This window comes from Leopardus geoffroyi, chromosome B2 (assembly GCF_018350155.1).
Source record: "Leopardus geoffroyi isolate Oge1 chromosome B2, O.geoffroyi_Oge1_pat1.0, whole genome shotgun sequence".
Taxonomy (NCBI): Eukaryota; Metazoa; Chordata; class Mammalia; order Carnivora; family Felidae; genus Leopardus; species Leopardus geoffroyi.
In genome coordinates this window covers 49,638,819-49,653,496 of record NC_059332.1, presented here as the reverse complement: position 1 = coordinate 49,653,496, position 14,678 = coordinate 49,638,819, and the positions used below count along the sequence as shown (strand labels likewise).

The window sequence follows — 14,678 nt, the reverse complement described above, 5'->3', positions numbered from 1 at the left end:
GGATAAATACCCAGTATTGCAATTGCTGGGTCATAGGGTAGTTCTATTTTTAAGTTTTTGTTGAACCTCCATACCATTTTCCAGAATGGCTGCCCCAGTTTGTATTCCTACCAATAGTGCAAAAATGTTCCTCTTTCTCTGCATTCTTACCAACATCTCTTATTGTCTGAGTTGTTAATTTTAGCCATTTTGGCAGGTGTAAGGTGGTATCTCATTGTGGTTTTGATTTGTATTTCCCTGATGATGAGTGATGCTGAGCATTTTTTTCATGTGTCTGTTGGCCATCTGGATGTCTTCTTTGGAAAATTGTCTATTCATATCTTTTGCCCATTTCTTCACTGCATTATTTGTTTCTTGGGTGTTGAGTTTGATAAGTTCTTTATAGATTTTGGATACTAACCCTTTATCTGATATGTCATTTGCAACCATCTTCTTCCATCCCGTTGGTTGCCTTTTAGTTTTGCTGATTGTTTCCTTCACAGTGCAAAAGTTTTTATCTGGATGAGGTCCCTATAGTTCATTTTTGCTTTTGTTTCCTTTGCCTCTGGAGACATGTCGAGAAGTTGCTGTGGCCAAGATCAAAGAGGTTGTTTCCTGTTTTCTCCTCTAGGATTTTCATTGCTTCCTGTCTTACATTTAGGTCTTTCATTCATTTTGAGTTTATTTTTGTGTATGGTGTAAGAAACTGGTCCAGGGTCATTCTTCTGCATGTCATTGTCCAGTTTTCTGAGCATGATTTGCTGAAAAGACTCTTTTTTTTTCCATTGGATTTTATTTCCTGCTTTGTCAAAGAAAGATATTTAAATTACAAGTATTATTAAAAAATTCTCACAATGTCCATTCTCATTTATATACATGTACTCTCCCCAAGCTCTTCTTAAGTGTTCAGTATGCTCTGGGGAAGCAATTGATGATGCCTTCCTATTATTTGCAAAGTTGCTCCACTCCAGTTCATTTTCCTTGTTAATTTCATGAACTATTGGATTCGTACAATACATTTCCTATTAATATTGGAGCAAGGACTCCTTGGCTATGCTAGTCAAAGTACCATTAAGTCAGCAGCTAGGCTGTTTATAATGGATAATAGGATTGCTTCTGCCCTCTTTAATTTCCAGGTAATGATTGCTGAGTGTCTAGGGTTCTATCTTTTACCTATTTCAAATGCATTGCATATATTTAGCCACACTTCTTTCCTTCCATTGTTTTAAGTGTCCTAAGTGCATGAATATTAAGTCAAGTGATTCAGGCAGACCATGTTGGCATCTTATTTAAACAGGTAAACTCCACAGTAAGTCAATGCCATCAGGACGGCACTAAGTCTGCATTTTAATTGCATATGGAATTAGTTTCCTGACATTCTCTTTTGGAAACCCTAGCAGTACAGTGCTAACATTGAATAGTCTTAAAATTCTCTGCTTTTGCCTTCTCGACTGTTTATTAGTCTATCAGATATTAATGGGTCTAATTCTAGTGAGCAAAATAGCAATGTGGAGAGATATATTTTCATTTCTAATCATTTCGTTTGTGCAGTGCATACTTCCTGTTTTCATTCTCAAGGATGCATCCTGAGTATTATTGTTAGTTTAGTGATTTTGCCAAAGATGTTTTTAATGAATTGTTAGTTTAGTGATTTTGTCAAAGATGTTTTTATTTTTTTATTTTTTTTTTTTTAAATTTTTTTTCAACGTTTATTTATTTTTGGGACAGAGAGAGACAGAGCAGGAACAGGGGAGGGGCAGAGAGAGAGGGAGACACAGAATCGGAAACAGGCTCCAGGCTCTGAGCTATCAGCTCAGAGCCCGACGCGGGGCTCGAACTCCCGGACCGCGAGATCGTGACCTGGCTGAAGTCGGACGCTTAACCGACTGCGCCACCCAGGCGCCCCTGTCAAAGATGTTTTTAATGAATGAGATTTATAAAAGTTAGTGATGTATTTTTTTATATGCCTTTCTTTTCAAATGGGAAAATTAATAGATTTGTGTAGTTAAAAAGAGCATGATGTGTTTGTATATTTATTTGACTGTGTTTTTGATATTCCTTTTTTATGCCTTACTTTGAGAATTACTGGAGACTGTCTCTTGGAAAGGTGCTAAGCAGGGGAGTAGGAGATACAGGCTTCCAGTTGTGGAATGAATAAGTCATGGGAATAAAAGGTATAGTACAGGGAACATAGTCAATGGTATTTTAATAGCCTTGTATGGTGGCAGATGGTAGCTACACTTGTGGTGGGCATAATGTACAGAGTTGAATCACTATGTTATATATCTGAAACTAATGTAACATCGCGTGCCAACTCTTTTCAAATAAAAAAAAAACTTTAAAAATTGAAAAAGAAAGGTACTTAGTGATGTGATGTTAACAGGCTCTGCAGATATAATCTTGGCTAAGCTTTTATTCTTGGAAATATTCAGGACAGGATGCTTAGGTGGTTACCTTAACAGTAGGTTATGATCCCAGCACTCAGGGACTGACAAGGTAAAAATGGTAATAATCCTGATATAGTATTAGGAGTAGATTCAAAAGAGTCTTACTAGGATGAATGACTTGTCTTGGTTTATCTGGAGTTCTCCTGGTTGTAAAATAGAAAATCTCATGTCTCGGCCTTGAGGAATCCAGGATGATTGGCTACCCTACTCCCTACACTTCTACTTAAAATTTTTCAGGTGCACCACAGGTCTATAGGCAAATGCCCAACTACCCCAAAATAGTCTCAGGGAAGTCTCAGAACCCTCCCAATTATAAGTCTCTTGGAGCTAGTTTCCTTATCTCTAGGATAAGGAGACTGAATTCAATGATCTCTTGTGCTTTGCTAGTCAAAGTGCATCAGCATCACCTGGGAGCTCCTTAGACATGGGCCACCTCAGGTCCCACCACACACATCCTGAATCAGAATCACTAGGTGATTTTTATTAAAGTTTTAGGAGCACTGCTCTAAGGTCCTTCTAACTTTATTTTCCTATGATTCTATCTCTAGCTATTTGTACTTAGTGATTTGATCTCTGTCCCAGAGCATTATAACCTCATTAGGAACATGTCAGAGCTAATGAGCAATTTGAATTCAGTGTGGATACAAACTTTGCTGCATTTCATGGAGAAAGGATTAATTTGTTGTGCTATTTGCCCTGGAGCAAGCACCCTAAGAGTTGATTTACAAAGCTCCCACAGTCTTGATCTTTTGGGGTTGCATGTTGATGGAGATCTGACATGGCACAAGCACCCTGCTGTCTTCACTCTCAGCTCTTACCTCCCTCCCCCTGCAAGAGGTCCCCCCGCCCAAGGGCAGGGCGTGAGGCCTCTTGGAGTTGCATAAACAAGGCATCCATTCCCCTTTGCTAACAGTTAAGTGGCTGGAGTGTGATTTCTTCCTGGGAAGGCCCCCTCCATGGTCCAATTCCACTGTAAGTTTTTTGTTTGACATTGGAGACCTTGTATTTCTGTTTCTGTTTCTCACTACCTTATTTAGGTCTGATCTGTACTCATGTTTGTGGCACTTCCTTTTTTATCGTTTCCTCTGACTTGAACCATAACAGTTGAGTTGACAGAGATATATGCATATATTTGAAGTTGGTAATAATACTTTATAATCAGGGGAAGAAGAAATTCCCACCCTCTCCAAGGCAGAGTCTAGTTTATGTTTTGTTAAAATGACAATGTGCTTCGTTCACATGACTGCTGCTTCTCTCTCTCACCAGTTGTAAAAACATGCTTTCTATAAGAGCCACAGATCTTCTGGGTAGTGTTCTTTTCCCAGCTTCTATTACTTCAAGACTCATGCTATCAACCCCATCTTTCCTGACAAAACAGGGATGGTGTTAGCCCCATTGTGTAAGTCAGGACCTCATTTCAGAAAAATAGGTCAGCAACTGTTTTTCTCCAGAGGTCCCATCATGATGATGTGCCTCACGTTGTTCCTGGATGTATTGCTTCCCCTACATTTAGATAGATGTTTTCTTCAGAATAGGGATAATTACATGGAACAAAGATAATATTACCAAGAGTTTGTTGTGTGCTCCTTCCACATCTCCTTGATATAAGCTCTCCTCCCTGTCTCTTAAATGCTAACATTGGGGCACCTGGCTGGCTCAGTTGGTAGAGCCGGCAACTCTAGATCCCAGAGTTGTGAGTTCAAGTCCCATGTTGGTATAGAGATTACTTAAAAAAATAAATGTTAATGTTTGTTAGGATTCTGTGTGGCACTTTCCCTTCTTCTCAAGTCATACTTTTCCAAGGTGATCTGGGTTATTTTACCATTTCAGTTAAACTTAGAGTGATGCTTCCAGACTTTTTTCCTCTAGTCTATACTGCTCTACTGAATTCCAGACCCATTTATCCAATTGCCCTGAGGTTCTGCAGTGTCCAATGTTGTAGCCACTAGCCACAAATAGCTACGAAGCACTTAAAATGTGGCTAGTCCAATTGAGATGTACTGTAAGAGTAAATTATAATCCATATTTCTAAGATGTCAGAGAAAAAAAAACAGATCTCAATAACTTGTTTATTTTTATTATGTTGAAATATTTTGGATAGAGTAGGTTAAATAAATTAAAATTAATTTCACCTATTTCATTTTACTTTAAAATATTTTTTAAGTTTATTTATTTATTTTTAGAGAGAGAGTACAAGTGGGGAAGGGCCAGAGAAAGAGGGACAGAGAAAGAATCCCAAGCAGGCTCCACACTAATAACGTGAAGCCCGAGGTGGGGCTCGAACTCACGAACTGTGAAATCATGAAGTGAGCCAAAATCAGATGCTCAACTGACTGAGCCACCCAGGTGCCCTCATTTTACTTTTTTAATGTGGCTTCTATAAATTTAAGATTATACTTGTGCCTTGTGTTCATGGCTTCTATTATATTTCTATTGAGCAAAAATGCTTTAATGTTTCCACTAGAGTATATACTAGCCATCTCAAATTTGACTTGTTAGAACTGAATTTTTGTTCTTTATCCATAGATTGTTCCTCTCTGGATGCTGAGACTTCCTGGGTGTTCAGGCAAATGCTTCAGTCATCTAAACCAGAAACGTGGAGTCATCCTTGACTCATCTTTTACCTCATTTTCCACATACATCACCTGCCAAGTCCTGTCCATTTTATCTCTTAAAATAAAAAATCCCTCTTCAGTCTTTGTACTTCTCTCCATCCGAAGTTTCCCACTCTATTTCTCTCACCTATTGGATGACAACAGCCTCTTAGCTTGCTGTCTTGCTGTGACCTCATCCTTGAACTTTGTAAATGCAGATCTGGTCTTGCCATCCATTCATTCCTTTGCTTAGAACTTTTTAAGAGCTTCCAGTGCCTCTCAAAGACAATCCCACAGTGTTACTGTCTTACAGGTCCTTCATGACTTGCTCCCTGTTTATAGTTGTAGCATCATCGCTCAGTGCTTTGCCATCCCTTCCGTACATCCCATGCCTCAGCCACGCTCAACTTCTCTGTGCCTTTCAGTTCATAAGGTTCAGTTTCCGTGAACTCAGCATGAAGGTTATTTTCTTGAGTAAGCTTCCCTGAGTTTCCTGAACAGGTTTTGGTATCCCTGCTGTGTTTGGCTGTCTATATTTGCTCTGCCCGATACTCAAAGGTCCTGTATAGCTCTATAAATTGTCCATCTCTTGTAGATGGTAAGCAGGGCAGGGATAGGGCTTAGCTGTTTGCTTGTTCAAATTACAGTGCCCAGTATCATGCTGAACACATGGTGACTCAATAAAATTAGTATTTAATAAATGAATGTAAGTCAAAAAAATTATTGACTTCCCCAAATTTTCCTCTAATGTCTTTACTGTCCATTTCTCTGTTAGGACATGTTTATGAGGAGTTCATGGCACTCAACTTTTGTTTTGGAGACCCAAGTTTAAAATACTATCCTGTCTTTATTTCTAAACTCCTAGGAACATGTAATATTTGAGAATGTTCTTTTATAATGTCTTCTAGGCTTTTGCTTTCCTGAAGCTTTCAGTTGGCCAGATGATGCATTTCAACAGCTGATTCCTTCTTTTCTCTACCCCCACCCACCCCTACTGAATTAGTAGTTTGCCTGCAGTTGCAACTGTTTTCTTTCCCTGGTGTTTTAGATGCGTTGTTGTAATGGGGAGAATAGGAACTCAACCCTCACAATTACAATCTGGGAATTATTATTACTCTTAGTAGTAGTAGTAGTCGTCGTCATCGTCGTTGTCTAGAGCACTCTACAGGTATTTCATTTGTCATGGACTTATTCAAATATCAATAAATGAAACCATGGTCTCTCTCTAATCATTCACTCTATTGAGTGTGGGACAAATTAAAAGAGTTTATAAGACATTGCAGGTTGGCCAACCAGTCCCTCTAAATTTATAAGATGTACATAAAATAGTTAGGATACAAGCATGTATTTGAAATTATTTTTAAAAGACTAAAGAATAGAGAAGTAAGAGTTATTTGTGGGTACAAGTCATAACTGCCCCCCACTCCCTAAGAAGTGTTTTTCTGGAGAAATTACTTTCTTTGCTTCAGTTCTCACATCAATAAAATGGACATAATGGTATTTATCTCACAAGGTCATTGCCTGGCATATAGTGAGTACTTAATAAATGTCATCTGTAAAAAGACATATTTTATGTCTATTTTACAGCTGTAATTTACAAAACAACGTATAAATATACTGCTAACTGAATAAAATACTATCGATTTTATGTTTCTGAGCAACAAATGCCTGGCAAGGGAATTAAGTAAGCTCAAATGTAACTTAATCCAATTCTTCAAAAATAAGGAATACTTTCCAACAGTTATGTGATGTTCTACTGATCCAGCAAAACCTTCCAGCTAATCATAGAATTTGGAGTCATTGAGGACATTCTTTGATTCATTGTGCCCCAATACCTTCTTTTTCTTTCTTCCTACTTCCGGAAAAGAAAAGGTTAAAGTTCTTGTTGATCACCTTGATTCTTAGATCTTGCTTAATATCCTCTCCTGTAGTGCTTGCGTTCAGTTTTTACCTACGTAACTGCTGTTAATGTGTCAGTGTTCAAAGTATAAGGCACCCCCTGCCTCTGTGAATGCAAAAGTAAAGAAGAGTTCAAATGGAAATTTTGGCCTAGCTTTTCCTTTAATAATTGCCTAACTCTGTTTCCTAGGGATAAAGGCATAGCATTGCTAATGGTATCTTTTCAGTCCTCAAAAGAAAAAAAAAGTGAGACAGGAAAATTCCAAGAAGTATTATCCTTTCTTATCAGCAGAGGTTACAGAAATAAAATAGAAAAAGATCTAAAACTCATAACAGACCTCAGACTGAGAAATATCATCAACAATACTACATGGTTATTAAATTTCATGAATAATAAAGGGGCACAGTAGTGTGCTGGTAAATGTTTAACAACTAGCTCTCTAGAATAAAAAGCCCCGATTTGTAGCATTTGCCCAATTTCATGGTGAAAATACTCTCCTATGACCTATTCATTCCTACTGATGGTAGGTATGTGTCACTGAACACAGCCTTGGGCTGAGTGGCTGGCAAAATTCATGAGTAAGCATTGGTCAGTTCCACCACAGCCCCTGGTATGTGTGTGTGTTTAGAAAAGGGAAGATAAATTTGTTTGTTTATTGATTGGTTTATGAGAGAGCATGTGTGCACATATGCACGTGAGCAAAGGAGGAGTAGTAAGAGAGAAAGAGAATCAGAAGTGGGCTAGGAGCTATCAGCACAGAGCCCCATGATGTGGGGCTAGAACTCATGAACCATGAGATCATGACCTGAGCCAAAATCAGGTACTTAACTGCTTAAGCGACTGTGACAACCAGGCCCCCCAGGAAGACAAGTTTCTTAGTCTAACTCCCTACCTGATATATAGTAACATTGTTTTTCAATATCCCTGACAAGTGGTTGTTTACTCCCTGGGGGCATAACTCCAATGGTGATATTCACATGTTCTGAGGTAGTCATTCTGGCTGAATTCAACAGATCAAGAGAAGAGATACAGTAATGTATGAAGGATTATTTTAGGTAGGATAGTTGGCATCTATTTCTTCTCTTTATAGATTAAGATATAATGAGAACTATTGTCCTAAGTGTGCTGTAAAAACTATAGACACTACCTTTGAGGAGATGCTAGGTTGATTCCAGGGCTTCTCTAAAATACATTATTATTGCTTCAGCCAACTCTGAAAAAAGACAAACAGAAATAGAGACCCACAAAGTCATGATGGAGTGATGTTGGGGTACACCCATCAGAAAGACAAGGATTATTAAATCATATGGCTTCCTCTCTGCTTACCAGTTCTATTTTGTATGTGAATACGAGGATTGTTTTTTCTTTAATTTTTTAATGTTTATTTATTATTGAGAGAGCATGAGCATGGGAGGGGTAGAGAGAGTAGGAGACACATAATCTGAAGCAGGCTCCAGTCTCTGAGCTGTTAGCACAGATCTCGTCGCGGGACTCGGACTCACAAACCAGGAGATGATGACCTGAGCCGAAGTCAGAAGCTTAACTGACAGCCACCCAGGCACCCTTGTGAATTCGAGGATTATTAAAAGTTTGGGGTAAAGACTTAATGTTGTGGCTTTCTTCCTCTTTTTAGGTGTCTTACTCAGAATGAGAAATATTTTTAGGTGTTTCTTAATAAGGGTATATAAAAATTATTGATACATATAAAATATCACTGGATGGTGCCAGCTCAGAGGTAGGATGACGGATTTCTGACAAAGACTTGTTATGAGCTCAATGTATTTAAAAATTTTTTTTTTCAACGTTTATTTATTTTTGGGACAGAGAGAGACAGAGCATGAACGGGAGAGGGGCAGAGAGAGAGGGAGACACAGAATCAGAAACAGGCTCCAGGCTCTGAGCCATCAGCCCAGAGCCTGACGCGGGGCTCGAACTCACGGACCGCGAGATCGTGACCTGGCTGAAGTCGGACGCTTAACCGACTGCGCCACCCAGGCGCCCCAGAGCTCAATGTATTTTAAAGGGTGCTCAAGCAGTGCTTTGTCACACAAAAAATTTTTGCTGTGCTCAATTTTGGCTGTGCTCAAAATTTCGATTTGGTCCTCTTTGTGCAGTAAAAGATGAGAGTGACAGCAGTAAGCACGGATATTCAAGAGATGCAGCACCATTTGAGGCTAGTTATTAGGATGTGTCTGGCTTAGGAGATGTGTAATTACAAGGGGTTTATTTCACAATTGTTCTGAATTGAGAGCATTTAGAGCTCAATGCAGTGTTTGTCTTAATACAGAGATATGGACCCTCAGGAAAAGTAAGCTAATGGTAAACACAAACCAGGGAGTTAATATTTGTTCTCATTGGTATTGTTGATTGCCTAACAAATCCTTTGTGGGCAGTATACATTCAACAGTTCTACACAGTATATGGGCACTAAATTACAAAACTGTTTATGCGACTAGTATTTTAAATTGGTACTTAGGCTGGGAAGTTTTATCAAGCGATAGTGCTATATTTCTTAAGGAAAATGTCCCTTAATTAAAAACAAGCTTCGTTATTAAAAAAAAAAAAAAAGAATAAAACTTAGGGCACCCCTTTGAACCGGAAAAGGAAAGGAATGGTTTGTAGTTCTTTTGTCTTTTTGATTATACCCAGAGCTGTTGCTGATGCAGAGGTAAGGGTTAACATTTAAAATGGACTGGTTGCCTCCTGATTTCTTGCACATAAAGCCATGAGAAGTTCAGGGAGAGACTTCTTCCCCTAGTAATGAAGCTCTCTGCTGCTAATGGCCCATGCAGACTCCCTTGGCTCCTCCAAATTAGAAATACTTTTGTGCTCCTTTGCTTCATTAACAGTAAAGAGAGGGAGATTGGTGGCTATTTAGGGCACAGGGAAATTGGTGGCTATTTAGGGCAAGTGAAAATTGTAGTCATTATGGTTGGTAAATTCTCTTCATGGTGTTCTTCGAGTCTTGATGTTCTTTTGGTGCTTTTCAGAAGAGCCCACCATTGTCACTTCTGGCATTTGGCCTAGAAGGATAGGAGCTGATTTGACTTTGGAGTTCTGGCCCCCAGTGATGGTCAACACAAGGCATCTTGCCTATGGGGAGATGGGTGTTTGACATTTTAAATTTGTTTTCGAAATGCACCATTTCCGCTACCAGTTGTAATAAAGGTATATTTGATAACCTCCTTCTCTACATGGATTGAATTACACGAAGATGGTGCTGCCCATGAGTACCTGTAAAACTGCATCCCACGTAAGCTTTAGTTGAGATGGATGGGATGGCATGGGAGAGTCAGGGCAATGCATGAAGAAGGAAGAGGAAAGGATAATTTAGTATCACAATGTGCTATGATGGGTCTCTGGTTGATCAGACAGTTAGCATAAGATTATTGGATGCTGCTTAGAAGGACAAGGGCATCAGAAGGAAGGTACAACTGTCCCAGAGACAAACATAACTGAATTAATGTTAGTATGTAGTGGGTTTACCATATTTGAGGAGGAGGTCATGTTTATAAGAGCTTTTGGAAAATGGAGAGTATGGTCTAAAAAATGACTCCTTCAATAATTGGAGTTACAAACAATAGAACCAGGAGAAATTGTACCCTAAATATTGATTTATAAATGTGATACTGTTAGAAAGTTGACAATTAATTCTAGTCAAAATTATCAGGAAGATTCTTGGGGCCACATCACTGAAATTAAGAAACATTTGTGGAAATATCCACCCTGTTGACTTTCCTTTTAATTTTTAGAATTTTTAATGTTTTTTTAAATTTTAAATTTGAGAAAGAGAGAGCAGGGGAGGTACAGAGAGATGGAGACACACAATCTGAAGCAGGCTCCAGGCTCCCAGCTGTTAGCACAGGATTTAAACTCAAGAGCAGTGAGATCATGACCTAAGCCAAAGTCGGACGCTCAACCGACTGAGCCACCCAGGCACCCCCCAATTGATTGGTTAAAAAAGTTTATTTATTTATTTTGAGAGAGACGGAGACAGAGTGAATGAGGGAGTGGCAGAGGGAGAGGGAGACAGAGAATCCAAGGCAGGCTGTATGCTACCAGCATAAAGCCAGATGCAGGGTTTGAACTCATGAAACCATGATACTTGCAGAATCTCAAATACTCAGAATCATTCTGTGGACTGTGAGGAATCCCACTTTACATACTGATCACTATACCTGCTGCAGCCAACCTCTCTACCTCTTTGGTATTTCTTGGTTCCAACTTTATCTCTTCTTAACATATTTGTTTTACATTTATTTCTCACGAGACTATTTTTAAAATGCATTGGTTGGGCCACATTGTGCTGGATCATCTCCTGGGACTCTGGGATGCATGGTTTTAGTTGGAGGCATAGAGAGTCATGACGACTGAGGACAAATGGCTAGAAAATACAAGGAAGAAAAGTTAGCTTTCTAAAGATTGCCTAAGGATTAAAATATAAAAATAAACTCCATAAATGTAATGATCTTCTATGGGAGGATATGAATGTCTCATAACTAGTGGAAGGGACAGGCAGAAATTTGGAGGGAATTTTTGCAATGGATTGGAAGTTAGGATAGATGGCCTTTGTGTCCATTCTAAAAATACGAGTTTAGGATTGTTCTTTAGTTCCAGTCTGAATCCTCGTATACATATGAAAAATGCTAAATATCCCAAGCCCAAGGACAGAAAATCCCCCTCCAAAACTTCTAAAGGTTCAGTTAATGCTGCATAGGGAAATCTGGGGAAAGAGTAGTTTTCTTTTTCCCTCAAATTTCTGAGCATTTTTAAATTCCTTTCATTTTATTAATTAATGAATGAAAGAAACACATTTATTCTTACAAGAAGTATGTATAAAATACTGCATTTCCTGGGCCAAGGATCTATACCATGAAAAGTTTTGAGTGTGTTTTTAAATGACCAAATACCGTGGATACATTGCTAAACATTAAAATAAATAGTACAGAATGGCAAATCTGGCACATATGAGGTTCTTTTTTAAATGAGCTGTGAGTAGATATTGCTGGGCTTAGTGGTGATGACTGAATACATATATTATCTCTAAGTTTCACAGTAGATATATATCAAAGATACATACTGTTTTTGCCTCCATTTTAGAAAAAGCAAACTAAATCCTAAAGAGGGTCAGTAATTTGCCCAAATTCATCTATCTAGTGTATGCAAATATAGATTCCCAATTTATACCCATTTGACCATAGTACCCAAGCATTTAACACTAAAAACAGTTTTCTTTCTATAAAATGCACTGGATTGTAAACTGGCTTTGGATATGCTCAGGCCACACCTTGCTTTGAAAACCCAACATCCTCCTTTGTCTCATTTCCCTCTAGTTTGAGAATTTAATTATCTGCCTGCAGCAAAATGCCACAGTTGAAGATTCTCATGAAAATCAAACCGAAGGGGGAAGGACAGTCATAATGTGTATTGATTTTTTTTTTTTTTTTTACTTTTGCCTCTTAATTTCTGTCCACTTTGACTTTCTTTTAGGGTCTTAGCATGTGGCTAAATCTTTTTATGTTCTAGTGAAGTCTTAAAAATCACTTTCTGTATAATTTGTAGAAATTAATTTCTAGTTCTACCTTGTGACATTCATAATAATTTTGCTGTACTCTGCCTCAATTTCCTCATTTGCTAAAATGCACTTCTAGAAATGCTTTATATAAATTAGGAAGTTAGCACCAGCTGTTTTGGAGAGAGTTCATCCACTCACTCTTCTTTCATGTAATAAACATCATTTGAATGCCCATAGGTGTCGGCCCTGTGCCAGGGTAGAGGATACTAAAAAGGAGAAAATATCTCTAACTTCAAGATCTCACAGTCTATGTTAATAAACAAAAAAATCCAGCGCTAGGTGGGAGTAAGCACTGGGAATTGTGCAGGCACGCAGGAGAGGAGCCAGGTCATCTCTTCTTTCTGGGGAAGGTGATTGGAAGGCTACTGAAGCCATTTTTACCAGGTGGTTGGAGGTGGGCTTCTGAGAATCTAGGCACGTTAAGTACTGGGTCTGAGTCATTGTCCCAATAAAAATATTTAATAACTATATGATATGTTTTCTGATGCTGATAAAATTGGTCTAGGGCAAAAATCAGCCCAGGGACAATTCTTTATGAAAATACTATTATATATTCTTGGCTATATGAAGTCATTAAGATGGCATTTATTAGTGGCCTCATATCTGAGTATTACTACCTTCAACCCACTAGACCAGTGGAATGCACTAATGATCCAGTGATGTCTTCCCACTGGGTTATTTTGACCCACAGAGTGCTTACTAAAAGTTCCATGGATACACAGACAAGATAGCTCAAGACACACATGGGAAGAATAGAAGATGAATTACCACTGATGGGAGAGGAGTGGATTAGATCCAGAATGGACAAATAACTCACAACTCATTTTTTTTCTTTTTAAATTACCCTAGAGCTAATGCTCCAGATGTTCCTTATGATTTAATCATGACTGACAGCAGAAATAAGACAACCATAGTCAATTATGTACGTGACACATTGTCTAACCCTTATGGCTGGATGGCTCTGCTCTTGGATCAAGAGACTTACTCAGTGCAGTTTGAGAACCCTTGGATCAACAGATCTCTGCAGGTAACCCCAGGAATTCATTTACTGGTATGGACCATTTCCCAGGGATTCTTATCTTTTTTTTCTGTGAAATAGCAGTTTGCAGGTATTAGCATCTTCTGGTACTGATAACTGAAACCACCACAGCATTTTGGCCTAGTGAATGTAATCTGAGTATAAGATATGGTGGTTATTGTTTATTTTATTTTTTAAACTTGAAAATTTCTGAATCTGTTTGAATCTTACTTTGAATAACAGAATGGTTATACCTGAAAATTTAACTTTATTAATACAATGAAAAACATCTACTAAGCCTCCTATAGAATTATATTATTATAATATTAGGGATTAAGAACCAATCTTCTCCAGGGAGAAGAACCAATTTACTCCTGGAGAACCAATTTTCTCCAGGGAGAAGTGTTTGTAGCCCGAGAAAATGTCTTAACAAAACATTTTTACATTGCATACTGCCACCTTGTGGTCAAAGATTAACTTGCACATGAAGGTCTGGACCTTCATTGGGGTTGGTTGAAAGAGTCAAATGGTTAGGGGCATCCAAGATAGGAATAGCCATGTGGAAAGTGGGTGCATTTTTATGAAAAAAAGATAATCCAATGGATTTATTTATGCTAATCTTCTTCCTTTTAATGCATTTCTTTCTTCCTGTCTCCTCATATACATTCTTCTTAGGGTCATGAGATCAGGTCTGACTCGGGACATAGTTTAAGGCAGAATCTCCTTTGATCCTCTCTCTAGCAACCCTTCCCACCCTTCCCCTACCTTCTCAGAAAGGACAGCTATTTCCTTCCCTTGAGGTTCCCAGGAGAACATCTTGGAGAATTTTCATGAGGTGAAGGCAGCAGAATGATGACTCTGGAGGTGAATACCTTTGTGTCTATCCTGGTGCAGTACTCCCCTGCTTTGTGGTGTGGGGCAAGTACTCTGTCTGCCTCAGTGCCCTCATCTGTAAAATGGGGCAGTAATAGTAACACAGGGAGTTGTTGAAAGATTGGATGTCTTGGTATGAATAGAACTTGAGCATGTAGCAAATGCTCCAACAGTGCTAGCTTATTACTATTATAAATGGATGGCCCTACTATCATTGCCTGCCTCTTTAGGTAATGGGAAAAAGTGGAAAAGAATTCTAGATCTGGCTCTGTATCTCACGGCAGTTTGACCT

General features: G+C 38.6%; 1 protein-coding gene across 2 annotated transcripts in view; it reads left to right on the top strand.

Annotated features, from left to right (window-relative positions):
• Window positions 1-14,678, top strand: part of PKHD1 (PKHD1 ciliary IPT domain containing fibrocystin/polyductin) — a 494,443-nt gene that overhangs the window by 236,408 nt on the left and 243,357 nt on the right. For both annotated transcript variants that reach the window (XM_045498517.1, XM_045498518.1), the window contains exon 49: window positions 13,345-13,522. In XM_045498517.1, coding sequence (XP_045354473.1) covers window positions 13,345-13,522 — 178 coding nt within the window. The remainder of the gene's footprint in view (window positions 1-13,344; window positions 13,523-14,678) is intronic.